We start from the raw sequence: 27400 nt of genomic DNA, 5'->3' as shown, positions 1-27400 counted from the left end.
CGTATTTGCTTTATAGGCTGGAGAAGGAGAAGTGGTGGTGGCGCAACAGCGGAAGAAACATGAGGTTGTCGGGCGCAATAGCGGGGTAAAAACAAAGTAACTTTCAGCAACATTTCCAGGAGTTGCAAGACCTCACTGGAGCAACTTATAGCCGCGCTGTGGGCTTAATAAATTTTTTAGATCTTTATTTCAGACTTATCTTGATGATCTCACACTTGTGGGCAATCTTGGGAATCTTGGCGATGATCTCGGTAAAGAAAGGGGGCGGGGCACGTGATGAGGACTTACACTGCATCTTTCTCTCTCAGCTGTGCAATAACCTTAATCCCGCAACTCTAAGAGCCCTGACCCTCTCTTGACCCTTTTTCTCTTAGTAATCATGCAAACTTGAGACACGCATCCAAGCCTTTCACTTCCAAAACCGGCATTTAGAATAACTTCCTGATTTTCCCACTTATTTTCGAAGACCTATGAATAATCTTAATTGAAACGTCAAGCTTAACGTTTTCGTGACTCTCTTGCCACACGACATATAACCTCCATCCTCTTGAGTTAACTTAATGCAATAAATAGGTAGGAATGCAGCCATAATCTTCTCACTCTGTGGATGGTATACAAAAAGTTATAGAGAATCTGTGATCAGCGGTCCGTGATTGATAGTTTACCATCAACTGCTCCAAAATCTGAGTAATTTCTTCTCTCCTCTGTAGTAAAGTGATAGTGTGGTGTCCTGAACATTAACAATATCAGCCAGTATTCGATCCCGACTCCCAGACATTTGGTTGCACTCTCCAATCACAAAAGCCATGGCGGTATCTTTAGGCTTACAATCACAGATGTCTCTCCTTTCAGTTTTGTAATGCTATAGTGAGCGACTGGGTACAAATATGGGGTCCTAGTCCTTTGAGACCAAGTGCTCTCTTCTCCGCAACACATCTCAGGATTTCAACCATTGCAAAACTCACTCGATCTCACAACCAACTCTAGAGAACATCGACTGCTATCTCTCAAATCCAATAGAAATGTCAGGTTACATAGAACCGCAAGGAAACTGCCCTCTTCGAGACGAGTGGCAGTGCTGTCAGTTCATGAGGCACCAGCCAGTGAATCTTCCTCACTGTTCTTACTTGTTTCAAGTAATCCCCTAGCTAAAAGACTCTTGGTGGAATACTTCCAAGGTGTATACGATATGCTCACATCCAGTTTGTGATCATGTACACTGTGGAAAGTGTATCAATGGCTCGAATGACCATCCTCGAAGGTCGAGAAGGCTTAAGGACAAGAAGGACAGGCAGGGAAGATAATGCTTGTATCTTCATTCCATGGTGGAGGATGGCGTTTGAGGTGTGGGAGGGTGGTGGAATCTAGTCGTTAGCCCTTGGTCAGATATGATCCTCCGAGGATGTGAACAATGCGAGTGTTTTGGAATGAGTATGTGTACCAAGATACTTCGATATAGTGATTCAACCATCATTTCTAGAATAGCATTCAAGTCTCTCATGCGTGGGTTAAAAATAACGTCAACCTTGCAATGATTGAATTGTTTACATCATGAACCACGGGGAAAAGGGGGCCGGCACGTGACCTGATCGGGCAGAAGTGTCGCCTCGTCAGCACCGCTAAGTACTTGACTCTGCCTGTTCACTCTCTCAGACACTGTTCCTCAAGTGACTCCTTTATTGTCAAGTTACTAAATACTAATTATATAGTATATTAAGTTCCCAAAATTAAAGAGCTTTATGTAACTCTCCTGAAAGATACTAATATTATATATACTTTACATAAGTTTAATGCAAGACTAAATTAAAACTATATTAAGGTATATTAGTTTCTTTATTATATCCTTAAACTTTACAAAGAGAAAGTTAGAAAGCTATTGTTTAATATTAAGCCTCTTTAAGGAGAGGATAAGTAATTAGAGGTAGTCTCAAGCTAACAGCAGCTTATAGTACCGGGTTCCGAAATGGCCGCCATCCATATTTTCAACTAGAGTTCAGTTAGTAGTTTTTGAAAGGGCGTGAAGGCGAGTTGGCTACCGTTGTAGACTAGACCCATGTTGGACATTGTATAAGGTAGAACCTGAACTGGGCTTTCGGTAGCCAGGCGGATTTGAAAGAAGTCAAAGGAACCAAACTGATTGGGTATGAAAGTGCTGTTAGCACTGTGTGATACAGACAGGATCAGGTCTTGCGGCCTGTTCAGAGATCGCTGGTGTTGTGCCGCTATGGTGAAAAGAGGAGCTTATGTGCTAATACGAATCTTAAGTAATTGAGCCACAGCCCAAAATTTCCAAAGTCCACAACCCTCAAAGCCAAATCACAGTCAGTTCTGGAACGACTTGTTTGTGCAGAGGGTGACATCAAGTCCAATGATGAGAAACTTGGGTATTCACCAAACACTTCTAAGAATTTGCATAATTAATAATTTCAGAGTTAAGAAATGCTACATAAATAGAACAAGGGACTATTGGATGTTGTGTTCAACCTAAATAGAGGTGATTGAACAGATAGGGCTCTGAAAGTTTCAAAGTGTTCCAAGTGAGTTTAGCATTGAAATTTCACTTAAATCTCAATCGGCATTCTGGAGCAGCAGGAGGGTATAAATAAACACCATTACCCTGCCTTGTTTGAAGGACACTCCTGAACACCGCTTCACAAGGACGCTTAGAGATTGTTCCCCCTGCACTCACACAACAGTGTTTGCATTAAACAGGACCTTCTTGGTACAATTCAAACAATAACCTTTGCTAAATTAGATCTTTTGGTATAGTGCATTATTAACAAAGCTGTGGCAAAGCAAAATTTAAGTGCTAATTATTAGGAACATGGTGGATAATCTGGATAGAAGTAATAAAAGCAAATACACACTATTTCTAAAGCTAGTACCCGAAATCCAGCTAATAAATAATTATTACTTTATATAGCCTTGTTAACTCTATTATAAGTATGTGGTTTGTACTTTTAAGATTTTTAAAGAAGTAAAATAGCTAAATTAAAAGAATTTAGTAAGTAGTTTAAATTAGGCTTTGAGATTTATATTAGCTAAGTATTAATAAAGGTTACAAATAATATAAGAGTATTATTATATAACCTTAAGGTAAGTCTAGTTATAAGTAAAGGATTAAAGTTAGTTATTTTGCAGTAAATTCGGTTGGATTATAATAGTATAAGATATAAAAGGAAGTGGGGTGTGCTAGGGATAGCCGTAACTAAATACAATTCGTGACGTATGCTCACTTGACTAGCCTGCAGTTGCCATGCAACAGTTTAGACTAATGTTTTAAAGTAGTTAAGTCCTCTAATTCGCTAATAAAGAGGTATGTAACGCTTGTGAAAGAGATAGAAAGAAGAGCTAGCTAACTATACGAGTGCTTTTATTAGAGCGGGAGGTCAGGTGGTCCTATTCTAATTGGCTCGCTTAGGTGGTGGGCTTAATTAACCTCCGTGAGTGCCCCACTTCCAAATGTGTTCCATAATAATTATATGCCCAATATCGAATCGATTTCCAGCATCTTGCGTATACATACGACGACAACTCACTCTTTGCAGCCCCAAAACACCACAAGCCGTATCCACTTCATAGGGGCATCTTTCGTATATCTTTATCCTTACTGTCGTCAAAGCCCACAGTCTATCTTGACGGCTGTTTTGCCATCTGATCATCAAAACCGGAGCAGTGGAGAGCAAGTCTGTGATACTATCCCATGCGTTTCATTCTTCCTCGGCTTTGGCATTGAAAAATTCAACCTTCCCGTCGCCCCAATTGCAGTTACAGGCTGACAAACATGGCTGAATTTGGTGCTGGAAGTTCAATCGGTATCATCTGCCTAGGAATACACGTCTGCCAAGGCCTCGTGCAGTATTATGGATCCTGGAGGGATAGCCGCAAAGACATTGCAACAATGTGCAAGTCGGTGGACAACTTAACTGACACATTGAAAGCCTTGAAAAAGAACATTGATGGTAAATCCCTGGCTGGAGATGTTATAAAGAATGTTCAAAGCAGCATCGTAGCCTGCACAAGCGGCATTCAAGAGCTTCAGGATGAGTTGGCCAAAGTCCAGGAGGTCAAAGGATCCAATGTTCTGTCTAAGGTTCATGAACACGGGAGGCGCCTTGTGTATCCATTTAGAGAAAGCACCTTGCTCAAATTGAGAGAGATTGTCTCCGATATTCGCGGTAGTCTAGGCCTTGCGATGAATACGCTTCATTTGTAAGCACAATCAGCCGCGACAACAAATGATCTAAAGATCCCGGTGCTAACAACAAGGCATATAGGGAACAGCTAGACCATGTGTCTACTCAAATCGAGGATATGACGATTGAAATCAAGAAGGTCGGGGATGACTTTGGCATTTTGAATAAATTTATCGTTTCTCGTCACACGGGTATGCTTTCCCGTTAACTTCAAAGGTTCCTAATGCGACTGACAACTACCTAGATCAAGAGAGTCAAGCTATAATTGACTGGCTATCCCCTTTGAACTTCTTCATAACACAGAAAGACACGCTACGCAGGCGACAAGACGGGACAGGAGAATGGCTCTTCGAAGCCCCTGAATTCAAAGCATGGTTATCTGGTACAGAGAAGATTCTATGGTGTTCGGGACTGCGTATGCTTACTTTCTTTCGTAAGCAAGCTTTTACTGACTTGTATTCAGCTGGGGCAGGCAAAACTATTTTGGCGTCAGCTATAATCGATAAGCTCGAAAGACACTTCACCTCTTCAAATATTGGACTGGCCTTCATATACTGCAACTATAAAGAGCGCGACGGCCAAACACTTACAAATCTCATCGCAAGCCTTGTTCAGCAGCTTGTCCAACGCAGTAGTACTATCCCTGATGACGTTCGTGCACTCTACGCACACCACAACCACCAAAGAACGCGACCAGGCTTTGAAGAGTATTCTAGGATACTTCGGTCACTAATTGCTACTTTCACTGACGTATATATTGTGGTCGATGCCTTGGACGAATGTGACTGGAGCAATGGAGCGAGGATGAAACTTATCAAGGAGCTACAAGAATCATCAGCAAATCTGCTCTGTACTTCTCGACACCTTGGTGACATCGAGCAAAGCTTTGCCAATTATTCTCGTCTTGAAATCCGCGCAAGCGATACGGATGTGACAAAATTTCTTCAAGCACGGATCTCAGAGGAAGGTAGCCTAGTTGAGTTCTGTGGAAGAGATAAGACTCTGGAAGGCACAATCGTTGAGAAGATTATTGAAAAGGCTAATGGAATGTATGTGCCTGCCCTTGGAATCCTCTAACGCCTAGCTCCCACAGCTGATTGCCTTGCTAGGTTCCTGCTGGCTCAGTTGCACGTTCAATCTCTGGCGACGAAGAATACCCTCAAAAGGGTTCGGAAAGCGTTGAATGATCTACCAGAGGAGCTAGATGAAATATATAATGCAGCCTTGGAAAGGATCCAAAATCAACATAAAGACAGATCGGAGCTGGCGATGAGAATGCTGTCCTGGATAACTTACGCCTTGAGACCCCTAAAAGTTGGCGAGATTCAACACGCAATGGCCGTCATGGATCTTGAGCCTGATGAGACCTGCCTAGATGAGGAAGATCTTCCTAGTGAAGCTTTACTGATTACCGTTTGCGGAGGAATTCTCACCATCGATCAGGAGAGGAATGTGATCCGCTTGATTCATTATACCACTCAGGAATATTTTGAACGGCACCGTGGAGAAATATTTCCAGAAGCTCAACTCAATATCTCACGAGCTTGCATTCAATATCTTTCAATGGATCCTTTCAGGGAAGGCCCTTGTACTACCGATAGAGATATGAAAGGTCGACTAAGAGTGTATAAGCTTCTTGGCTATGCTTCTCGCAACTGGGGTAATCATGCTTATGGAGATCCAGAGGAAAAAATCAAAGGAGAAGTACGGGAATTTTTCAACCACAACTCCTTGGTATCTAGCACGGTTCAAGCTATGAGCCCAATTACTTCTCCCTATCGCGATTGGAGTCAGAGATTTCCGAGCGAAGTTCCTGGAATAGTAATTGCGGCGGCATTTGGGTTGACGGTAGTAGTCGATATGATGTTACAATTGGGAAACAGCATTGAAGGGAAGGGCAGCGATATGCAAACGGCGCTGCACCTGGCAGCTTGCAATGGGCATGAGGCGGTCGTCAAGCTACTGCTCGCGGCGGGGGCAGACGTCGAGGCCAAGGATGATGATAGCTGGACTGCGCTATACCGCGCAGCTTTTAACAGGAACGAGGCGATTGTCAGGCTACTACTCGCGGCAGGGGCAGACATTGATGCCAAGGATAATGATAGCTGGACTGCGCTACACCGCGCAGCTTTTAACGGGAACGAGGCGATCGTCAGGCTACTGCTAGCGGCGGGGGCAGACATCGAGGCCAAGGATAATGATAGCCAGACTGCGCTATACCGCGCAGCCTTTATGTGGAACGAGGCGATCCTCAAGCTGCTGCTCGCGGCGGGAGCCTCTTTCTAAGCGAGGAGTAAAGGACTATTGTTCTTAAACCCCACACCCTACCCATTACCATATTGCTCATCTCTCTCTTATCCTCAAGTTATCTTGCTTTTCAAAAGAGAATGCAACGATTAGAAATATCTTATTATATTTTATGGTATTGGAAGTGCTTTCGTTGTGGATTTGTTAAGAAGCAACAAAAATAATTAGTTAATAATACAGAGGCTTTTAAACAAAGTAATAAAATAAACAAATAATGCACCTTACAATACTGCCACCCAGTCCTTGCCTCGCCTTTGCATCTCCCTCGCCCGTAGTCGCTCCCTTAGCCGCACGAGGCTATCCTTTGACTTGTTATTCTGAGGCAGCCGGATGGGTCGATCCAGCGTGTCTTTCTCGACGGCGACCAACATCTAAACCGAAGCCGGGTGGTTTATGGAGATAGAGTTTTATTGGTCTCTATTAGCCAATCTGTGCTGTCTTAGCTTCATTCCTATTTAAAATTATGTGGCTGTGCCCACCTCGAGATCGCTCCTATGCCTTCCGAATCGAACGTCGTGCTGAGGCTACGATGCCTGGTCACGAGGTCAAGTTCGACACTGATACGAAGGCTTCCGGGTCGTTGGAGGCTTGTTAGCAGTCTCGTCGTGTTGTATTGAACGTTATTGATGGCTGCATCGGTGAGTGATTGCTGGGGAATACCTGTCTTATAGTCTCATCCCAGAGAATGTTCCTAGTTCGCCTGGAACATTCTGTATCGAGTAATCGCTGGCTCATCCGTGAATTAGAGTCAGGTGGCAGGAAGATCCGTTTTGATAAGGAGCACGACACCACCCTGCTGCAAACCACAAAGCAGTTCTGCGGGCGAGGCCTCCCAGTCTTATTCCCCCGCCCCGAGACGCTCCAGGATTCTTGAAGAATTTTCAATGACGTTCGGCATCTTGCTCTTTGCAGTGTCTCGTTGAGAGTATTTGCTTTAGGGGGTTCGCATTTCGGTGTCCTGCCCAACGCAAATTAGCGTGTCTCGAACTCGACTCGATCATGACTAGTATCACAACTCCGCGGTCTTGAATCCCTCTACCTGGTTCAGGACACGAGAGAAGTGAAACAATATCAGCCAATGGATGGAAAGCCCTTTCCCCAGAGATTGGAGGAGGTATGGTCAAGTTGCATCCCTACATTCCAGCTCTTCATCTCGTCGCAGCAAAGAGAGGTTAACCCCGCTTCCGTGGGCAGATTTTTGAGCAAGTATAAGGAGAATCATAAGCTTGACGACTGGAAAACTCCTAGGACTGTCGAATATGTGGAGATTAACAGGATGGTTCCGCTGGGTGAGAGTAAATGGACCAGGCCAGTGGAATGGTCTTGGAAAAAGCAAATGCAGCGCTGAAGTAACGGCGCAACCGGCGGTATTTGTATGTCAATTGTTCCAATTTGGGAGGGAACAAATCGAGAGAGCGACTTGGACTATTATTGCACTCAATTGTACAGGACACACTTGGAACAACCAAGTGGAGGGTACTTCCAAAGGATTGACAATATGGCATGGGAGAATCAGATGTAGCGGGAGCAACAATGAAGGCAACCTGCCTGAAACAATTCCACAGGGCAAAAACGTGAGTGACATGAAGCAAAAATTAACGAGTAGAGATCTTCTTCGTATTCCTCTCTAGCATCGTTTCTTCGTTTTATTGCAAACCATCGCTGGTCGCACATCATTCATTGATTTCATCTGCAATTTCCCCACCCACCTATCACTCCCTGTAATGGACGGAGGCACCCTACAGCTTAGCCAAAACAGCCTCCGCGCTGCTAACTGTGACCTCGCGTCCAGGTTCCTTCTCCGCATAAACAATCTTCCCATTATCAATCACCAACGCATATCTCGCCGTGCGCTCACCGAGAGTCCAGTCGCCTAATTTCTTCGAGAAGGCGGTGCCGGCGTCGCTGAGGAAGAGCTGTCCCATTTTCATCAGTAATTGTCTTTCAAACACGTAACCTTGACACAATTGTACATACGATGTCGTCGTTCTTGATACCGTTCGCCTTGCTCCACGCACTCATAACAAACGCATCGTTGTACGCAATCACAGCCACGACATCGACGCCCTTGGCCTTGATGGCTGATAGATTCTCGATGTAGCCTGGGAGGTGCCTGACGCTGCAGCTGGGAGTGAAAGCTCCTGGGACGGCGAAGAGGACAACTTTCTTCTTGGCCCATTCTGTGTTACCATCTCTATTAGCTTATCTCCTCTGGTATCAGGGCAGGGGGGCGAGAGGATTGAGGAAAGGAGTAAGGTATGAATGGAGAGAAGAGGGGAGAGATAGGAGGAAGGAAGGTGAGGGACAGACCTTTGCTAGCATCATAATTAATTGGGATACCGCACGCCGTGATCTCAGAGCTCTCCTCCGTGTACGGGATGTAGCTGAAGACGACGTCGCTGGGCAAGCTATCTCCGACCTTGAGTGATGCCATCTTGCTTTCTTTGTCCCTTAACCTTCCTTTTTGGTGTTCTTGAGGTCAATTGAGTTGCTGTGCGACTTGAGGCAGTAGATTGAAATCTGAAAGTTGAAAGTGAGGTATTGCAGGGAAAAGCATGAGACGTCGTTGTCGGGACCCTTAAGGTATTTGTACGCTAATGGTGGGGTTGTCTAGGCCTTGCGCCGCCCCACTTTTACCCCTGTTTCTGAGTAATTCAAATCCACAGCGACAAATAAATACAAATACATCCTAGCAGCAAATTCTGACCTGTAACAGTGCTGTAGGATAAACATTCAGACTTCTTGCATCCTATTGGAGGAACATGCGAATGCGAGGTACAAAGGGGTCCGGCGTGTTGCGACGAGGTTTCGGGACCCCAAGGAGGTTCCCGATTTCCGATGCCGATGTGCGGGATGGCGTCATTGGGCTTGCTGCTTGCTAATGGGGGCTCTAGATCCAGTTTCTTGGTAATGGAGAAATAATTTTTGGGATTTTGTTAAGTTCTCGTGATGTGAGAGCTAGATCTAAAACAGATATCTTGAGGAAAGCTTACTATTGGAGGCATAGACGTCCTTTCGGCATACCGAGGTCGCTGCACCCCGATTACATACCAGAAACACCTCTCAACCCCGCCATCTCGAGCATGTAGACTTTCTTCACTCAGTTTCCAACCTAAGTAGTTCTTATATGCTGAATACTCATCTCATCTTGGTCTTCAGTCAACTTTCATTCCGAGGAGATACAAAACGAACTCGGGAAGTCAGAAAATCCCGAGCCTGTCCCGAGCAAGGCTTCTCTGTCAGACATAAGGCGTGGTAATATTCACGATCCATGTCAGCAGCTGTATTTAAAAGAACAATTCCTTTTTCATCCGCTCTGAAATTCAGGACTCCAGTATCACGGCCAACGTTTCCGTACCACTACATCAGAATGGCCTCAAGCACTCAAGCAGATGCGGGGAAACCTCCCTTCCCACCATTCACCTTGGAGACAGCAAAGATCAAGGTCAAAGCTGCTCAAGATATGTGGAATACCAAGTAAGTCCTCTTCGTCAGATGCTAGGATTAAGTGTTGAACAGTGATTAGGGATCCTCACAAAGTGAAGAATGGCTACACCACCGATTCTATCTGGAGGAATCGGGACACATTCTTGAAGGGAGCGGATGAGATCGTTGAGTTCCTGACTAAGAAATGGAGTGTTGAGAACGGTTATCGGTTGAGGAAGGAGCTGTTTGCTTTTACGGAGAATAAAGTCAGTCACGTGATCTCTCCCTTTTCCTGTCCACTCCGCCCTCGAGTTTGGTGTGGATGAGGATCTTGGGGGCCATGAACTTAGCTGATGATATTCCAGATTGCAGTGCAATTCTGGTACGAATGGCATGACACAACAGGTCAATGGTACCGCACCTACGGCCTCGAGGACTGGACCTTTGCTGCCGACGGTAGGATGAGAAAGAGGCAGATGAGCGGGAACGATGTCAAGATTTCAGATGAAGAGAGGTGGTTCAAGGAGGGGGTTGACGTCAATGCGGTGGATATCTTAGAGAAGCATTGGTGAAGGATGCAACGTTGCGTTTGTGTGGTACGGATGGAAGGTTCGATTTGTGTAATGGAAAAGAAATGGAAGGTCACGAAGCTAGTTCGAGGAGCAACTTTGGTACGTACAAAAGTCTTGGTTTGAGATGAGAGCCATGCTATATTTCAGTTCACGGTGATGGGCCATGAGGGTTCCACGTGATTGACCAGTCATTTCGGATCTTGTGTCTCAAAAGGCCAGAAGGAGATCTCAGACGACGAAAGCCATGCTTCCCCAATATCGAGATCCCTCCTAGCGCAATTTCTGCCCAAGACGAGCTATAGCCTCCAGAGGGATACCCTATGTGCGACTCTGTTGGGCATAAGCATTCTCAGTCGAAACTAGATGGCTGAAAAGGCAAGCCAGGTTTCTGTAGAACGAATGGAGGAGTGTTGGACCTCCGCCCCACCTTCTGGATAGCAGAAGAGAACCCTTGCCATTATTGTTGGCACAAAACCCAGGAGACCTTACCTAGGAAATAAAACACCATCAAACCCAATCATTTGACTACTGCAAGGTCCCGAAGGCGGAGTGATCTAGAGGCAGAGGAGGTGGATCTGGCAGTGATCGACATGCCGTGTTACTCAAAGTCAAGAGCAATTGCAGTCCCTGACCCACATTTCCATCCAGATGATGTTGGTGACATCATTCAAAGATTCTCCAAGGTGTTCCCCCCAAATTGTATGAGCGGGAGCAAAATGTTGCTCAGCGAGCTTGGAAAGACTTTGGGTATCTCGAAACATGCGCTTGCATCTTGCCTTCTGGGAATTGACACTAGCGCTAGAACAGCGGGAATGAAAACTTGGAAGAAAATAACAATCCTCGATTTAATTCGGACGTGTATGTCCTTTCCGCAGCCTGCAGGTCGGCCTGAGAGTGGGATGAGATAATCAAGATTTATCGAGGCTCTCCAGCCCCGTATGCTAAGAACCGCACCATACATGCAGCATCTGGAAATTGGTGTTCCCTCACACAATCGACTCGACAATCTCGTGCCGCCGATCCTTGGTCCTTGACCTGTCATCTGTCCAGAGCTGGGTTCGTCTACAAGATGAATTGTTCGCCATGGACATCGCGAGTTTCAATTCAAGCACAACACAGGCTGCCGTGCCATCTCGATTCCCGAGATTTATGCATGACCAATATGGAAAACGGCCCCAGGTAGCACGACGTTTCATCGAACGAGTGGGGGAGGTTGAGGCAAGGACATAGTGTGGGAGAGCATGCTCTGAACACCTTCCTCGAGTCTTGCGGCTCTACATTTGGGTTTGGATGAGATTCGATTCAGATCAAAGCTTCGAGAAGGTTAAACAAGAGGAGATTAGCTTCCTCGTTAAATAAAGGGGGCGGCCGCATCCGCATCTCCCGCCACGGTTTTAGTGTCGGAATTAACAAGCACCGACTACATCCCCATCTTTTCCTCTTGTGATTGCTTACATATCCATTAACTCAAGATTGACTTAAAGACACAATGTTGATAAGAACTCGGCTGTCAGTCTATCTGTGTGTTAAAGGAGAACCCCACCCCCCAAGATGCTGTGCTACAGGTCCCATCAAGGTTGAGGCCTTGAGCCGGGGTTTGACCCGACCCACTCGATTCGAGACAAGAACCGAGAACTCTGGGGGTGGTTGCAGGTACAAGTGACCTGCCCTCGAATTGATTTGCTTCTTGAACATGAGAGAAGGGTGGTACCAACGCCATCGTTATGCAAGATTCGTCGGCTACCCGTCTTTTGTGCTTCCTATGGATGCAGAAGTAGCAGCATCTCATGCCGGCATAGTTAGCCAGGAGCAGAGGCGTGGGAAGCATGCTGGATCGAATTGTGTATCCTGAGGCGTTTGTTTCCAAGATACTGCAGTTGTATGCCACCTTCGATGTCTGAAATTTTGAAAAGGTTTCCATATCTTGACTTCGAGAGAGAAATCTGTTTGTACTTTGATGTGCAAATGTTTTCGAGAGGACTGGTGGCCCTGATAAGTATTTGTTCATATCCAAAGAGGGTTCCCTGTCCTAATGCGGTATTTGAGCCACAAAGCCTTGGGCAATATCCGGCCCTGGGAGGCAATGTGTAAGGTCGAAATGTGTTTTGATCCTCTCGAATATGCCTGAAAAGGGCTAGCGCTGGCGAAGGCCATGTCTCTGAAGCAGGTTATCATCTGCTCCATGAAGTTGCAGCGGAGCAAGGGATGTTGATACCGGAGTCTTTCCGCCCTCGCACACCTCTGTAACTCTATACCCGTCGAAAAATCTGCTGCTTGGGCTCTACATCATATTATCAGCCTGTTCTTGGAATTTGTGACCAACGGAAGTCGTACCGTGATCTTCGACCCCAACTGCGTGCCTGTCACCTCGGCGGCACTGCGCTGCATGTGCGGGTGTGCTCCCCCGGGGGCCGCTGCCCCTGTTCGTGAATCGTACGACAGACCTCACCGTTGACTAGCTGTCTTCAATCCGAACATAATATCATTGCTGTGAGATCTTGCATAGACATTCAAGAGGTGTCATGCTTAATTACTTCAAGCTTTTGATGGGATTTGAAGGGAGAGCAGGCTCGCTTGCCTCAGTGGCAGAGTTCTTCTCTCCACAAACTCAAATTTTCCTACCGATCTCAATTCAAGCTTCAAATTCGTTGCATTCTACCACGCTCTGCGCTCGTTGAATCTACCAGAAAGACTCTGAACATTCTATGTCATTGCTCTTGAAGTATTCGGGACAATCGCCCCATCTATTAACCCGGTCACGATGCTGTCTTACTTCCTGCGGCTGATCCAGGTCCTCCTTCAAGTTCTCCTCTTCCGACCTCCCGTTCCGACCTCCCAGCAAGTTACCTCAAAGGCTCTCAAGGCCTACCGCACGCTTATTCTGCAAGGCGGCAGCGCAACACCTGATATTCCATCCGAGCTCTCCTTCGATCACGTTCTGTCTGCCCAAGCTGGTCATCCCATCTCTCGCAGCGACTTCCTTATGTACCTCACAAATGAGACGTATACCCAAGAAAACTTCCAGTTTCTCCTTTTCGTTCTCAGCTACACGCAACTCTACACTACCTTGGCCGCTCAAGGAGCTATCCGACTTTCCCCAGGCTTTACGGAGCATGACGAGAAGGATGCGAGACGAGCCGTCATGACAGCTAGAAGGGCCTCCCGCACGACCTCCGTCATCTCCACCTCGCCTCCTCCAACCTCCCATAGCAACTACACCGAGTTTGGCGTTTTCACCGGATGTTCCTCTATTTCATCGCGTACTCCACCAACAACAGCCGGCGGAGACCACGAGCCCTCGACCCCTTTCACAACCAATGCTCAACTATCAGACGAGATTGAGAAGTGTCTAGCTACTTATATTCGTCCTCATTCCCCCCGCGAGCTCAACCTGTCAGACCTAGACCGGGCACTCCTCCTTCAATCCCTCCAGCAAAGCAACCACCCAGACGTCTTTCGTCTCATCACAAAGCAGCTGGAACCACTGCTCCGCGCATCTTATCTCGACTTTGTCAGTCATATCGTCCGATCCCCTGCCTGCCCGGCAAACTTGTTTGCCTCTCGTCTCATCGGTCCTGTTCTTATCGTCTCTTCTCTTCTGGCGACCACCTTCTTGACAATCTCTAAGATCAGATGGGAACTTCGCTCTCTTCTAGTTCCAGTCTTATTCTGTGGCGTTGCCACAAGTTTCTGTGTGGAGAGGAAAGCTTTGGTCTGGTGTGGTGAGGAGGTGGACGAGTTGTTGGAGGAAGGCGGAGTGGGTGGAAAAGGGAAGAGGAAGGTACGGGGTGTGGTGGTGGCTCAGGGTGTTTGGGCGGGTGTGCTTGCTGCTGGTGTGTTCTGTGTTTTGTTTTTGCTTGTGCCTTCGTGCAATAAATTCTAGGTTGTAGATAGTTTGGACGGGAACAATGCCTTAGCCCCCCTCATAGATTTGGTGGCATGGCCTGGTGTGGCATTGTTGTGCAATAATACCCATTTGCTGCTCTGCATTACTCCAAAGGCTTGTGACTTTCTCCTGAATGCAACAGATCAACATTTGATTCTGGACGAAATTAACCAGGACGCTTTATCCTGGTCCTTTAAATTGTGCTAATAAACCCCCGAAATGGTTTCAGAATATGTGACGATAGCTGGGATTCCCAACTTTAATCAGAGACAGAAAGGTGGTGACTTATCGGATGGTCAGTGGCGGGGGACTTAGGTATCTTGAAGGATAACGGCTTGGTGCTCCATCGCAGTTGTATATGGAGTGCGTCGGAGAGTTGCATGACTTCACTTAAGTCCCGGATATCCCCTTCGTTGGCGAGAGCAAAATTGTGCAGTTTCTTTGGCTGGCAAAGGGTCATATCAGCCACCTCTCCATCGGTCGAAGATGTCGTGTCCTCGGGCTGCATGACCCATACCTCGACAAGCTTGCCACATATGTTGATTCAACCTTTAGCTTTCGTCGGCCGAAGAAGGCACCTTTTAATACGAATGCTTGTAAGATGTCAGTTTTCGCCTGACCTCTTAGCCTCTGCTAAACATCTGGAGAGTTAGCTAGATGCTAACCCAAATTCTCAGCTATTGTGAAGCCAAGGAAGTGCTTTGAGGGGTGTTGTGTTTGGATCGAGAGGTTGTTAGGACAGGAAAAATGTCTAGCAGATGATGAGATTATGATGGGTATGTGTCTCTCCTCTTATACTAAACTTGGAAGACAAACATGGAAGTTCTCGCTCATCCTTGTTAACCCAAAATGAAGTGACACAAACCAGTTCTTGCATTATTATATAACGTCTCACAAACCAAATTAACCAATGGCAGAGAGGAAGAAAATTAGAAATAGATCGTCAGGTACGGATAGCAGTCCGGATTAGATAAAGGAAGTAAACACAAAGAGATGTTTACTTCTACATGGACGGATTTGGTCGATGAGGTCAGGCAGCTAGTTTACTGCAAGAAATCTGCTATTTCAGGCCAAATGCGGCGTCTAAGTCAGAATTTAGCACTACCCATGAATTGGAGTGATTGAGTTCTCAACTTAGCATGCAAAGCAGAGGAGGAGAGTGAGAAATAACGTAGGTATTCAGTGGGTCATTCTTGTGGGTGGTTAATTAGTTTCCTGAAAACCAAGGTTACTTTCATTCCATGGCCAACCTTTTGCCTCGAGACGTTCAGAGAACGTTCTCCAACAGTGCGACCACACCCCTGGACCACGAGAAAATTACACGGCTTGCCCTTCGCAGAGGCTTGCAATCACTCAATCACTCGTTGGGTAAATAATCACTTCCCACCCATCAACCCATCAGAACCAAACCCCTCACCGCCCTCGTTTCTCACCCACCCTTCCAAAGCCATCTCCCTAACCTCCCTCTTAACATTTCTTCTTGACTCCAACAACTTTCCCTCCTTGACCTCCGCATACGTGTCCGCTTTTAAACACTGTACAACCGGATGATCAGCCAACAGTTTGTTCTCATCGGCGTCGTTCCTCAGAGTAAAACGCTCAAAAGTCTGTCCACGAATGCCTTCATCCTTCCTATTGCCCAGATTGACGAGAATACTCTTGCCCGAAATCGCTGCGAGACTTAGAGCGAATTGCCACATTCGCCTCTTGCAAACTCGACTCGCGCCAGGCAAAGAAAATTGCTTGCGTCCTTGAAGGGTTCCACCTATCAACGTCTCGCTGTCGTTGGGATGAGTCCCCGATATTGATGCGAGGTTACTCGGGACCAGTTTCTCTCCAGCTTTCAGCACTTGCCTCCTAGAGTACGGGAATTGCTTTTCCGTGGTCAGGATTCTGAATTCTTGGAAGTGGTAGCCGCCTTCCCATGTCCGTTCTTTGAGAGAGGCAAGTCTTCCGGAGGACGAGAAGGCTCGTGTGCATGCGGTTTCCGAGTATTGGGATGATGGCAGGACAAGGGTAGTAAGGTAGGTGTTTTGAGGTGAGATTAGTAGAGATGTGATCGAGGAGAGTAGAGAGGTGGACTGCTTGAGGGCGAGCTTGTCCGAGCATGATTTTGAGAGGGTCTGTGGAGCATCGGGGCGAGAGGGTTTGCCTCTAACTTGGCCAAGGGCAGAAAAGTAGCCGCGGCCGCGGAGAAGGGATTGCTGACTGGGAGATGCGGAAGGGACCGTGATGTTGGCTAGTGCAGGCGTTTCCCATGGTGTAGAATCTTCTTGGGCTGCCATCGTAAGCTCCATACTTGCATCACCGCCTCAGAGTGTGTCAGCAAATGTTTATGAGCATGGTTCTGTAAGGCTGACATGGAGCTTCTGAGCAATACATGTGGAGACTGATACCATCATTGAGAGCGAATGGTTGGAAATGGTTCTCGGTCTTTTCGTCCCGACTTCTGCGGCGAATGAACTTATTTGATGTATGATCTGACTTAACCAGAGAATCGCATTCTTGAAGTAAGATACGGTTGAGAGATCGAATCGCCAAGATCTCGGCATGCCAATCATGGATAGTGACTCCTTGTGCCTGTGAGATTTTGTTGTGTGGAAGGCATTTCATGCCAGTTCTGACAACACATCAGCACGAATGCCATTCCATAGCTAGAACTATTCATACGCCGCTGCTAAACAAGTCAGACGCCCTTGTTGGTCTACCCCACATATCAGCTTCATGATCTTCAGCCAGCCAATTCAGGGGAAAACCTTGCGCCACAATCCCACTCAACGGCACCCATTCTTTCGCACCATCACTTCTCACCAAAGGTTTCCTTTTTGCAGGCCACTTCTCAAACTCTTTCAACACCACCTCCGCAATGGCATCCCCCGAAATCTCCATCACATGACTGGAGATGTAGTTGGAAGGGGAGGAGAAGGAGAAGGCTGATAACGGATTTACGCGAGACGTCATGCCTTCCAGCCTCGCATCCGAGCATCCCAACTTCAATCAAGAATGAGAGACACAACATCGCGCCTTCCGCACAAAGGTTCGCATTCCTGCATATTTTGAATATGAATCCTCTAAGTAAGTCAATTCCCTCAATGCATCCAAATCTTGAACAATGACTCACAATGCTCTCCAACTTGCTAGTATCCAAAGCCCGAAGGGTATGTCAGCCCCTCTCATCTCCATGCGCCGGAGCTTCAGCAGGACCAATACTGACATCTTTCATAGCCGAAATTTGAGCTGATTCTTAGAGTGCGTCTGTAAGAGCCTGCCGAGATATTCCGAGGCTAATAAAGACAGGTAATCGACCTCAACAATGTCCCCCTCGTCACCGGAACATCCTATATAAAATGGCACCTCCCTTCGTCCACCTCCGCCGAGCACCGCGGACGAACAGAACGAGCACCGATAAAAGACCATAAAGTCGCCTGGGACTATTCACGAACAATCCCCGTGCGACTCACAATTGACAAATCCAACAAGCTCCAAGAATGCCTTATCAATTTCGAAGTGGTACAAGACTATGGCTCTGGTGTGCGAGGCGAGAAGATAACGTTGGGACATGTGACGTTGAATCTGGCCGAATATGTCGAGGACAGTGAGATGGGCCCGGATGGCGAGGAGGGTGTGATGAGGAGATATTTGATGCAGGAGAGCAAGATTAATAGTACGTTGAAGATTGGGATTACGATGAAGCAGATTGATGGGGAGAGGAACTTTACAGCGCCGCCGTTGAAGACCGCGCCTGTTTTTGGGGGCATTGCGGGGATTATGGCGGGGGAACAGGCGGAACAAGATGATGTTGGTCGTGGGTATTAATTTCTAGCCTCTGGAATGGTATACTGATGATGGGTAGACATGCCTTCGATAAGCAAGTCCAGAGATCATGGCGAGCTGCAAGATATGTATCGCCGAGCACTAGCAGCATCCTGGGCCGCAAATTCGTCAGAATTACCAGCCGATAAATGCATTGAAGATATCTTCAATGGGGGAGACGGATGGAAATACGAGAAGAACGAAAAGCCAGCCACACCTCGCGTGATCGATGAGAATAGTGCGAGTGATGAGCATCTACATCGGCATCACAGAAATCTGTCAGGGGCTAGCTCTCATTCACAGTCTACGATCACGGTAGCGAGGAATAAAATTAGGTTGGGTCATAAACATAACGGCAGTCGTGAATCACTGGGGCCAGATTCGGCGAATGGGCTTGATACTTCTTCTGAAAGCTCCGAGAGAGGAAGAACGGGGTTTAGAAAGGCGAAGGAGGTAGATGAGTTCGATGTTCGAGACGACTTGGTTGCTTGGAGGTTGCCAGGTCAGAAGTCGGGAACTGTGTCGTGAGATTTGTCCATACGGAGCTTCTGGTCAATGAGAGATGTACATACGGGACAACTCGGGGCGTTTGGAGAGATTTTGAGTAGAATATCGGCGTCCTGAGCGTACTGGTGCTGTTCATCTGAGTCATTCTTCCGGAGGCCATCTGTTCTATGCGTTTGAAGCCCAAACCTCGACCTTCTAAACCCTCAATTGCCACAGTATGCCGAACTTTTCAGTCGACAATGTCCAGGCCGAGCGCCATGCAGGTGGTTCCTTCCAAATCATCATCCCTTAATTCAGATCAGGCCTCCTCACCCCCTTCCAATATACACGCCCTAACAATCCTCACTTCCTCAACTGGTCTATCTTCTGCGCCCGTCCTCACAAGCCCCATCCTCTTGACAACACCCATCCCTCTCGTCACCCTCCCAAAAATCGTATGCTTTCCATCCAGCCACGGCGTGGGTGCCAAAGTAATAAAAAACTGACTCCCATTCGTATTCGGTCCGCTATTCGCCATACTCAATATCCCCGCTCCGGTATGTTTTAAGGAGGGTGAGATCTCGTCTTCGAATCTCTCGCCGTAGATTGAAGAGCCGCCTCGTCCGGTTCCTGTCGGGTCTCCGGTTTGGATCATGAAGGAGGGAATTATGCGGTGGAAGAGGAGGGTGTCGTAGTAGCCTCTTGAAGCGAGCGTGCTGAAGTTTTTGCAGGTCTGGGAGGGGAGTTTAGTTGGGTTGAGAGGTAAGGAGCTGAGGGAAAACCTTTGGAGCGTGGTCGTTGTAGAGTTCTACTACTATTGTGCCCTGTTTTGGGAGTTAGTACCTGCAGATTTGGTAGCTCAAATGATGGGGAGCATACCATCGTGGTCTCTAATGCAACGTTAGTCGCCATTTTGAATGCTGTTGATCGAGGTCCGGAAAGTGAGCCTGAATTGGCGATGGTGTTGCTCTTGGCCAGCGAATTCCCTTGTATCTGATTTCAGTTACAGTCGGGAGAAGTTTTGGGCCTGTGATGACGTATCATTAAGTTGTTGAATTGTCAGGCTGATTGTTCGAACAGTTGTTGATGTTTTTTCGTGGTACCTGACGAGGCTGAAGGCCGGAAAATCTTCGGTACGCCGCCTCGTCAACATCCTTGTCAATATTTTGTTGACCACACCCAGCTTGCTCGATCTTTTCAACACCTTTCAAAGATACCTTTTCGGAATCTTCTTGATGTATTTCTTTCAAGGATAGCCTTCCTCAACGACATCTATCTTTCATTTTCCTGGCAATCAGTCAAGGAGGCGGACTTACCTGGGAATATCTGGCCTCATTGACTGACCAAGCTGAACGTTGCATCCCCATGATCTAAACCGGAACCTTTCCTTCGCTCATCATGAACCCCTCTTCTGTTCTGGACAGGGCCTTAGACCTGTTCCAAGGCGACAGTCAAACACTGCAGCTCATTGGAAACTGGGGCGCCAGATTGTACGATCATCGAGAGCATCTACAGATGTACATCCATCTTCTCCTTTCCGCCCTGTTCCCGATCTACATCGGCTCACATGCCTCATTACGCCGTCCGCCATCGGCTGCCAACCCAAAGAAGGGACAAACCGAGGAGGAAGATGATGACTTGGAGGTTGAGCCATTGATCGACGGCATGAGTCCGTCCGATGCTATCATGTTTCCTGTCTTTGCTGGTATCACGTTGGCTGGTCTTTACTTCATTATCAAGTGGCTTGAAGATCCTGCTATCCTCAACAAGATCTTAAACTACTATTTCTCGGCTATAGGTGTTGTTGGAGTGGGCAAGCTCACTGCAGACCTTTTGAGTGTTGTTACAACATTCATCTTCCCGTCTGTTTGGGCAACATCTAAGGACACCTTCTACGTCGACCCTCTGCTATCTCAACAAGAAACGGGCCCAGTCAAGCCGGCAAGAATAGCTACTCATCGCAAGATCCTCGATGACAAGACAAATCCTTTCCCTGGTCTCTTGTCCAGCATGAAGCTCCCGGCCTCGATCAACAAGCAACTATGGGCCCTCCGAGCCCTCTTGAAGAACCACTGGATTTTCCGGGCGTACTTCCACGGCTGGTTCAGCTTCAAGACGAACATCAAGCTCAACGACGTAATCGGCTTCCTTCTGGGCATCGTAGCCGTCGTCGTATACAACGTGTATGCAAAGACCTGGTGGCTCGCCAACCTGCTCGCCTTCGGGTATTGCTATGGCGCACTGCAACTCATGTCTCCAACCACTTTCTGGACTGGATCCTTGATACTTATCGGGCTCTTCGTCTACGATGTTGTCATGGTCTTCTATACACCTATGATGATGACAGTAGCAACGAAGATTGACGCCCCAATTAAGCTCGTCTTCCCTGGCCCAGGAAGAGGCAGCATGCTCGGACTTGGGGACGTCGTACTACCAGGAATTATGATCTCCATTGCTCTCCGCTTTGACCTGTATCTCCACTACCTCCATAAACAGAAAACCGCCTCTACCCCTGACTCCAAGGAAATCGCGAAGCCCAAGTATGAGGAAGCGGCCGGTCAATGGGGCGAGCGGTTCTGGACTTCTGGAAGCAAGGAGGTTACCGTTGCTGATGGCGCGCGGTTCCCGAAGGTGTATTTCAAGGCTGCTTTGGTTGGATATTCTATTGCCATGATGGTCACAATTACGGTGATGCGGATTTGGAACCATGGACAGCCTGCTTTGCTCTATCTCGTTCCTGGAGTATTAGGTGCGCTCTGGGGCACAGCCTTGGCTCGAGGGGAGTGGAAGTTGATGTGGGAATATACTGAGGATGGGAGCTTGGATGTTGAGGGGGATGGTGAAAAGCATGGCGAGAAGAAGGGTCTGAATAAAGAGAAAGAGGGATTATTCATGAGTCTGTTAGGCTCGGGGATGGACGAGAAGGTTGACAAGATACTGGCGAAAGCCAAGGAGGAGCATGCTCATCATGTTTTCCTATTTTCTCTGTCGGAGCCTAAACCAAAAAGGGTGAAGGTTATTGAGAAAAGCGAATAGAGGAGTGTCGACTGTAGACAGCCTAGCCTAACGAACTAATGCCAGTGTATGAAAAACTTTTACCTTTCGGCGGAATGTGGTTTTGATGTGGAGAGTTCCTCTTTGGCTTAAGCTGAGTTGTGGAACCATTCCAAGGATTTACTAAAGTATAACCCCTAGCAGGCCAATCTCATTCAAATTCTCGCGGACCATTTCCAAATCTATAGGAGCCTAACCCAGTGTCTCTAGATCTATGCATCAATCATTAATGCCTCCATTCCGTCTATAGTTTTCAACCCCGTTTCCAACGCCGACGCCCTAGTCTCGCTCTCTATTCAAACAACCCCCTCAGCTAAGCAGGAGATCAACTCCCAAAAGCAGCCGCAGGATAAACCCTCTTCTTCTTCCCCTTCCCTTCAATGCCGCTCCTCGAACTACTCCTCGAGCTCGTTGCACTGCCCTCTCTACTCCCTAGATGTGAAGGCGGCTTCAACATCACGTTCCCCAGAACATCTTCCGGTAGATCGTTCCATTCTCTGTCTGGGCCTCTTTCTTGGAAAGATCGCGCTGAGTATTGAGCCCCCGGCCTCGTCGCCACTGGTGCAGCTATTGGCGTTGAGATTGGTGCTGGCGGTGGAGTCGGACTTGATTGAGACATTTGAAGAGGTAAATTGACAAGATGGTCCGTAGGCATCAACCGTCTCCTCAGAATCCAAGCAGTGTCCGGTTTTAGCCTCCTGTAATAGCCGTGGAGAATTGGCTCCTCCCTCTTAAACCCCCGTGCAGCATACCACTTCAAAGCATCCTCATTCTCTGTCCAGACATGCGCGTATAAACTCGCAATCCTCACCTCTATCGGGGCAGCAGAAGCCTGCATCACCGCTGCCTCGATAATCTCCTGTAATACCTCTGCGGCTAGTCCTTTTGAGCGGTATGGAGAAAGGAGTGCGAGTGATTGGATGTAGATGTCGTGAGTCCCTTCCAGGTATATGGGGGCTCGGGGTGTTGAGAGAGGAGAGAGGGCGGGATCGAGACGGCAGATTATGCCGCCGATGACTTTGGTTTCGGAGGGGGAGTCTGTGGAGGGAGGAGAGGTCCAGAGTATGGTTCGTGAGAAGGAGATGGGGCCGTCTGGAGAGAGGATTTTGTGGTAGAAGGAGTCGGGGTAGTGGATTGGGAGGAGAAGGGAGTTTATGCGCCGGAGCGGTTGGATGTGTTGTTCTAGGACGGGGGAGATGGTCGCTTGTTGCGGGAGAGTGACGGATCGTTGTGGTTGGACTGTCGATGTTAACGTGGTGTTCTGTGGCATTTGGGCCGCTGATGGGGGCGTTTGTAAGAGTGAGGCTAGGGGAGGTGAAGTGTCAGGTTTGCTGACGGGAAGAGAGGGTGGTGCTGTGTAACTGGGCTGTCGAGGTTGGAAGAATGATCGGATTGTGGGCTGCACTCGAGGATTCAACGTGTTTGCTGATCCATTGACGTCCATTTTGCTGGATTTAGATTTTTGTGGTCCCTCAAGGTCTCGATTATGTCCAAGGGACCACGCTCCGGAGGTCGAGAGGTTTCGTAGAAAGGGGTTGTCGCGAAATGTTCAATCTGGCTTCGTACACTCTTTTGATATGGCCATACCAGTCGTTCCTCCTTTCAGACACCGCCTTTGCTAGCACACCAAACTTTAAATTTTAGCGCCGAATTCTGCCAGACTCCTGGCCTTGAACTCAGTTTCAGGACCACAGCACGGAAATACCGTGCAGTCATTTATTATTATCCCTGACTGCACTCCTCCAACCGACAATATTAATTATTCCCACAATGTTCAGCCGTCGATGAACTCCGTCCCATAAGATGCTCTCTCTGGCGTTTGGCTCCTCCATCGTTCTTGCATCTTCTTGCAACTGCATCACCCGGTGCACTGCAAACGTTCCTTTTCCCGCAGATTACAGCACCACAGCCTGCCCCCTGGACCCAGCACAAAATGTCTGCCAACAACAGCTTTCCGCAAAAGGGACTTGTAGTTCCTGCTGAGGACGAGAAAGACGATAACATGCTGGGAATGGTATTTTACTCATTTTCTATTTATTTTCCTGCTTCAGCTGCCTGAAAGGGCCAAACGGCTGATTCTAGCAGACACACGCGATCTTAGATGATGTCTTCTACAATATAATCCACGACATAGTTCTCCAAACCCACCGCGAAGAGAAGATAGCTCGAGCTGCGTCTGCAGCAATAATAATCCAGCAAAGAGCCACACTTGCAGATCCCAACAATACCCACGACTCACCGAGTCCAGTCGGAGAAAGCACAAAAGCAGGGAAAGTCGAGACGGAGGCTGCAATATACGAAAACGGCACTATTTACCTCAAAGGAAACCCTCTTGCCACTACCTCCGAATTACGCTGCTCGAAATGCGGACTTCCTCGACTTCTCCATCCGACCGACGGCAATGGGGCCAGAAAACCTGAGTCTGGAGTCGAATATTGCAAGAAACGCCCCTTTATTGACAAACCACATCATGATATATATGGCCAAACATTTCAACCTGAGGGTCCTGGCAGAGGCAAGAAGAAGAAAGACATGGTCAATCCTCTCAAACCGAAGGAAGACACGCCCGCCGGAAGTCAAGACTCTCCTGCGGCTTCACCACCTCCAGGGGAAGGTCCACAGAAACCTATACCGTTCCCCCACGCCAAGTGTCAACATTGTGGACAGTTCCTGCCCGTTAGACGTATGAACGGGCATATGCTTAAGTGCATTGGTGGTGGTGGAAGAAATTCCTCACGCGATGCTCTGAAGAAAATCCAGAATGGCAACGGAAACGGCAGCCAAAATGGATACGCATCTGGCGGAAGTCGACACTCCACCCCAGCTCCTTCATCTCAGCCCAACAACAAAAACCGCAGCAGTCCCAACAAGAGGGATCCTGGCGAGGATTTTGATTCCGACTCGTCGCCGCAAAAGAAGCAAAAGAAGGTCATCAAGAAGCCCCTTGTCAAGAAACTCAAGGCCCCAGGCATGATGAAGAGTGCAAGTCAGCATTCAGCAAGTGGGTTGAGCTTTGAATCGAAGCCTCCACCCAGTGATGTCGAACCTGAAGAAGATGATGATGATTATTGGGACCGAAAAGCTGCGTTAAAGAATAAGAAGAAGAATCCTATTATCAAGAAGGTAATCAAGCCAGTGAAGAAGGATGAGAAGAATTGGGTTGGAAAGGTGAAGGCGGATGCAAAGCCACCGCCCATTCTACCACCGGACACCATCAAGGTGAAGCTTGAGGTTAATGGGAAGCCGGAGTCGAGGGAGGAATCCGAGAGCAGTCAGACTTTGAGCTCGCCATGAGTTTGTGCGTATAGATGAGTAGTGGTTTTGGTTGCTTGCATGGTCAGAAATAGGGATTCGTGCATGGGGCGGCGTTACACTTTTTGGCCTGGGCTTTGTACTGGCCTGGCGGTGGGACCTGGGCATAGGGATTGCGGCGTTTGATATAGGATGCATATGAATACAAAGAGCGTTTCCCCCCAGAGTTTGTTTTGCTGTAATTGGGTGAACCTTGAATGGCTTTCATTGGGCATAGCTGGTCTCTAGCATAGCAAAAAGTTTGAATATTTGGCAGATGTGAGTATTCAGAAAAGAATCAATTAACTACGATTATACGAGATAGTGCGGTCTGAACTAAAGGTATCCGATAAGTTGCCCCTCTCAATGCCATATACAAGCACTAACAGCTAACACAGAATCCAAATCTAATCAACAGTAGCACAACCCATCGAAGCCATGAGAGACTCCTCATCATCTTCACCCATCAACTCGACCCTACATTCTCGACAAAGCGGAACATCATCATCCTCAAACTCATTCCAACTATGTGGCCGCATCTGGAACTCCAAAAGTTTTCTACAATGCGAGCAGCAGGTATCACCCCGGAGCCACATATTTGTCCAGACACACTGCCCACAAATCGGTTTCTCGGAAGTATAGGCGTCGTGGGACGGCAGAACCTTGAAATGATCGCCGCATAGATTACATTGCAATTTCTTGGCTGCAGTTTCCTCCTCGCAAGAATGACAGAGGAATCGTTTTCGACTCAGAGGTGGGAAGTTCAGGTTCTCGGGGAAAGTAGGGAGACTACCGATCTCCTGGCTAGAATCCCCTCCTTGAGAACTGGCTGGTCTTCACCCAGGATCAAGTCCTCATCATAAGAAGCCGAATTATCCACCTCGGAAGCTATGTCATCCCCGTTACCTGCCGGCCCATTCTCATCATGAGCTGGGCCGTTTGTTTCTAGAGTTCCGCTGCTCTTATCGGGAAAAGGCACCTCGTCTTCAGCCACCGAGTCGTCCTCATCAGTCACCATGTTCTCAACATCCGAATGCTCGGTGTCATACTCGACCACAATGTCCTTATAGCAGTCCTCACAACTCCTATACACCACAACCCTAGCTTCCTCCCACGCAGACTTCCGAATAGCCTTGATCCGTTCCATCTCCCCCGGAATCCTGTCATCAATGTGCCTCGCCTCCATACAACCGTCGTTGTTTCCCTCTCGTCCGCAGCAGAACCATCTGCTATCATAGCCGGATTCTGCAGGATGGTAACGCCTCATTGTCCCTAACGCTTCATTAGGGCTTTTTCTTCTGGTCTTATGGGCCGCCTCAGCATCTCACTCACCGGAATGGAAAACACATGAGTCATGCCAGTTGTCATCTGTTAGAAAGAACGCTTTGCATTGCGCGCATCTGGCTTGGATTTCGCGTTCATGTCTCCGCCGCTCTGCTTCTTGTTGGGCTTCCAACTCTCTTCGCTGTCTGTCTGCTTCGAAGATCTCTCCTATGATACGCTTTCTCTTTGGGGGTGCTGCTGAGCTGGAGCTTGATGTTCGGTTCTTAATCTGAACCATGGGTAGGTTTGGCCACCAACTTGGAATTTTTGGAGGCAAGAGTGCAGTCTTCTCATTTTGATGAGTATTCTTGATCTTCTTCATCTCCTTTCGCTTTGGTGGGGAGGAAAGTAGATCTCGTTTCCTCTTGCCTTTTTGCTTGCTTTTTCTTCTCGTAGCTTCGTTCTCGGAATCTCCTTCTTCCCCTGAGCTGAAATTAAGAATGCAGTTTCGCCCTGGAAATTCATCCTCGTCACCCAACAACTCACGGACGATCTCCCCACACTCTTCAAAGCTCTCACAAACACCTTCAACCACACCCTTCAGCCCATCTTTACTGTTTTTCTCTTCGGATTCCAACAGCCCTAACAACATATGAGATAACTCGTTGCTCCTGGGACACCTTGCCTCGAATTGTCTGAGAGCTTCTTTGAGTTCGGGGATACTTGCTCCTTGAATGAGAGTTTCAAGGGAGGTCATTTTGTATCAAAAACCCCATTTTCAACGCAGATGGACAATCGTCGAGCAATGGAAAACTTTGGGAATAATTGATGTCAGAGAGAGAGAGAGTGGCGCATTGCAGCGTGTCATTTCGCGTTTTCAGGGGTTTTGATGATCGCTGGAAATCGAGTCTAGCTCAGCCACAGGGGAATTCTAGAACTAGCCACTGTGGGGCTGCCACAGGCCTGGGATGCCCAAACCTCTTCATTTGAAGCTTTCGCGTCATCCTTCTCAAATATCGCCGAGTGGTTTGATCGCGGTTTGAAATACATGCTTCTGGGAACATGACTAGACAATATTCGGTTGGAACCATGAGCCTGGAATGAGA

General features: G+C 47.7%; 11 protein-coding genes across 11 annotated transcripts; 6 read left to right on the top strand and 5 right to left on the bottom strand.

The window, feature by feature from the left end:
* Positions 1 to 3525: 3525 nt before the first annotated feature.
* On the top strand, positions 3526 to 6482 carry K444DRAFT_662848 (uncharacterized protein; the record flags this gene model as incomplete). The annotated part of the gene is made up of 7 exons (XM_024886756.1): positions 3526 to 4212; positions 4278 to 4387; positions 4441 to 4611; positions 4660 to 5245; positions 5306 to 5609; positions 5829 to 6248; positions 6405 to 6482. Exons 1-7 carry the CDS (start codon positions 3785 to 3787, stop codon positions 6480 to 6482), a joined length of 2097 nt encoding a protein of 698 aa, XP_024737750.1. The 5' UTR covers positions 3526 to 3784.
* A 1549-nt stretch (positions 6483 to 8031) lies between these two features.
* On the bottom strand, positions 8032 to 9043 carry K444DRAFT_612115 (allergen Asp F3). The gene is made up of 3 exons (XM_024880067.1): positions 8814 to 9043; positions 8481 to 8683; positions 8032 to 8419 (listed from the first exon to the last, which is right to left on the bottom strand). Exons 1-3 carry the CDS (start codon positions 8935 to 8937, stop codon positions 8243 to 8245), a joined length of 504 nt encoding a protein of 167 aa, XP_024737749.1. The 5' UTR covers positions 8938 to 9043; the 3' UTR covers positions 8032 to 8242.
* An 830-nt stretch (positions 9044 to 9873) lies between these two features.
* On the top strand, positions 9874 to 10501 carry K444DRAFT_527392 (DUF1348-domain-containing protein; the record flags this gene model as incomplete). The annotated part of the gene is made up of 3 exons (XM_024874634.1): positions 9874 to 9980; positions 10030 to 10195; positions 10295 to 10501. The coding sequence occupies 3 exons, from the start codon at positions 9874 to 9876 to the stop codon at positions 10499 to 10501; spliced, it is 480 nt and encodes a 159-aa protein (XP_024737748.1).
* Positions 10502 to 13262: 2761 nt separating this feature from the next.
* Positions 13263 to 14455, top strand: K444DRAFT_662845 (uncharacterized protein; the record flags this gene model as incomplete). The annotated part of the gene is made up of 1 exon (XM_024886755.1): positions 13263 to 14455. One exon carries the CDS (start codon positions 13263 to 13265, stop codon positions 14382 to 14384), a length of 1122 nt encoding a protein of 373 aa, XP_024737747.1. The 3' UTR covers positions 14385 to 14455.
* Positions 14456 to 15763: 1308 nt separating this feature from the next.
* Positions 15764 to 17276, bottom strand: K444DRAFT_527647 (uncharacterized protein; the record flags this gene model as incomplete). Its single annotated transcript, XM_024874649.1, has 5 exons — positions 15764 to 15922; positions 16037 to 16698; positions 16748 to 17007; positions 17058 to 17091; positions 17144 to 17276. 5 exons carry the CDS (start codon positions 17274 to 17276, stop codon positions 15764 to 15766), a joined length of 1248 nt encoding a protein of 415 aa, XP_024737746.1.
* Positions 17068 to 18867, top strand: K444DRAFT_381532 (uncharacterized protein). The gene is made up of 5 exons (XM_024872347.1): positions 17068 to 17462; positions 17529 to 17545; positions 17613 to 17636; positions 17685 to 18189; positions 18241 to 18867. Exons 1-5 carry the CDS (start codon positions 17450 to 17452, stop codon positions 18726 to 18728), a joined length of 1047 nt encoding a protein of 348 aa, XP_024737745.1. The 5' UTR covers positions 17068 to 17449; the 3' UTR covers positions 18729 to 18867.
* A 138-nt stretch (positions 18868 to 19005) lies between these two features.
* On the bottom strand, positions 19006 to 19598 carry K444DRAFT_642757 (peptidyl-prolyl cis-trans isomerase-like 1; the record flags this gene model as incomplete). Its single annotated transcript, XM_024884777.1, has 3 exons — positions 19006 to 19419; positions 19469 to 19510; positions 19566 to 19598. The coding sequence occupies 3 exons, from the start codon at positions 19596 to 19598 to the stop codon at positions 19006 to 19008; spliced, it is 489 nt and encodes a 162-aa protein (XP_024737744.1).
* Positions 19599 to 20201: 603 nt separating this feature from the next.
* On the top strand, positions 20202 to 21722 carry K444DRAFT_642756 (uncharacterized protein; the record flags this gene model as incomplete). The annotated part of the gene is made up of 2 exons (XM_024884776.1): positions 20202 to 21549; positions 21592 to 21722. The coding sequence occupies 2 exons, from the start codon at positions 20202 to 20204 to the stop codon at positions 21720 to 21722; spliced, it is 1479 nt and encodes a 492-aa protein (XP_024737743.1).
* Positions 21723 to 22065: 343 nt separating this feature from the next.
* Positions 22066 to 23184, bottom strand: K444DRAFT_527682 (uncharacterized protein; the record flags this gene model as incomplete). Its single annotated transcript, XM_024874652.1, has 1 exon — positions 22066 to 23184. The coding sequence occupies one exon, from the start codon at positions 23182 to 23184 to the stop codon at positions 22066 to 22068; it is 1119 nt and encodes a 372-aa protein (XP_024737742.1).
* Positions 23185 to 23461: 277 nt separating this feature from the next.
* On the top strand, positions 23462 to 25348 carry K444DRAFT_662840 (uncharacterized protein). Its single transcript, XM_024886754.1, has 2 exons — positions 23462 to 23754; positions 23826 to 25348. The coding sequence occupies exons 1-2, from the start codon at positions 23674 to 23676 to the stop codon at positions 25032 to 25034; spliced, it is 1290 nt and encodes a 429-aa protein (XP_024737741.1). The 5' UTR covers positions 23462 to 23673; the 3' UTR covers positions 25035 to 25348.
* Positions 25340 to 27238, bottom strand: K444DRAFT_662839 (uncharacterized protein). Its single transcript, XM_024886753.1, has 2 exons — positions 26364 to 27238; positions 25340 to 26303 (listed from the first exon to the last, which is right to left on the bottom strand). The coding sequence occupies exons 1-2, from the start codon at positions 27049 to 27051 to the stop codon at positions 25795 to 25797; spliced, it is 1197 nt and encodes a 398-aa protein (XP_024737740.1). The 5' UTR covers positions 27052 to 27238; the 3' UTR covers positions 25340 to 25794.
* Between the last annotated feature and the right edge of the window lie 162 nt (positions 27239 to 27400).

This window comes from Hyaloscypha bicolor, assembly GCF_002865645.1.
Source record: "Hyaloscypha bicolor E unplaced genomic scaffold K444scaffold_57, whole genome shotgun sequence".
NCBI lineage: Eukaryota > Fungi > Ascomycota > Leotiomycetes > Helotiales > Hyaloscyphaceae > Hyaloscypha > Hyaloscypha bicolor.
This window is presented reverse-complemented; position numbering and strand designations above follow the sequence as displayed.

Excerpts from the sequence above, each read along its gene's own strand:
- K444DRAFT_612115 (XM_024880067.1), bottom strand. The coding sequence starts at position 8,937 with ATGGCATCACTCAAGGTCGGAGATAGCTTGCCCAGCGACGTCGTCTTC. Across the intron at positions 8,684-8,813 it reads TAATTATGATGCTAGCAAAG|AATGGGCCAAGAAGAAAGTT; the intron begins GTCTGTCCCTCA and ends ATGGTAACACAG. Across the intron at positions 8,420-8,480 it reads GTATCAAGAACGACGACATC|CTCTTCCTCAGCGACGCCGG; the intron begins GTATGTACAATT and ends AAAATGGGACAG.
- K444DRAFT_381532 (XM_024872347.1), top strand. Across the intron at positions 17,637-17,684 it reads AATTTGAGCTGATTCTTAGA|GTAATCGACCTCAACAATGT; the intron begins GTGCGTCTGTAA and ends TAATAAAGACAG. Across the intron at positions 18,190-18,240 it reads GGCGGAACAAGATGATGTTG|ACATGCCTTCGATAAGCAAG; the intron begins GTCGTGGGTATT and ends GATGATGGGTAG.
- K444DRAFT_662840 (XM_024886754.1), top strand. The coding sequence starts at position 23,674 with ATGTCTGCCAACAACAGCTTTCCGCAAAAGGGACTTGTAGTTCCTGCT. Across the intron at positions 23,755-23,825 it reads ACGATAACATGCTGGGAATG|ACACACGCGATCTTAGATGA; the intron begins GTATTTTACTCA and ends TGATTCTAGCAG.
- K444DRAFT_662839 (XM_024886753.1), bottom strand. The coding sequence starts at position 27,051 with ATGACCTCCCTTGAAACTCTCATTCAAGGAGCAAGTATCCCCGAACTC. Across the intron at positions 26,304-26,363 it reads CTCATGTGTTTTCCATTCCG|GGACAATGAGGCGTTACCAT; the intron begins GTGAGTGAGATG and ends ATGAAGCGTTAG.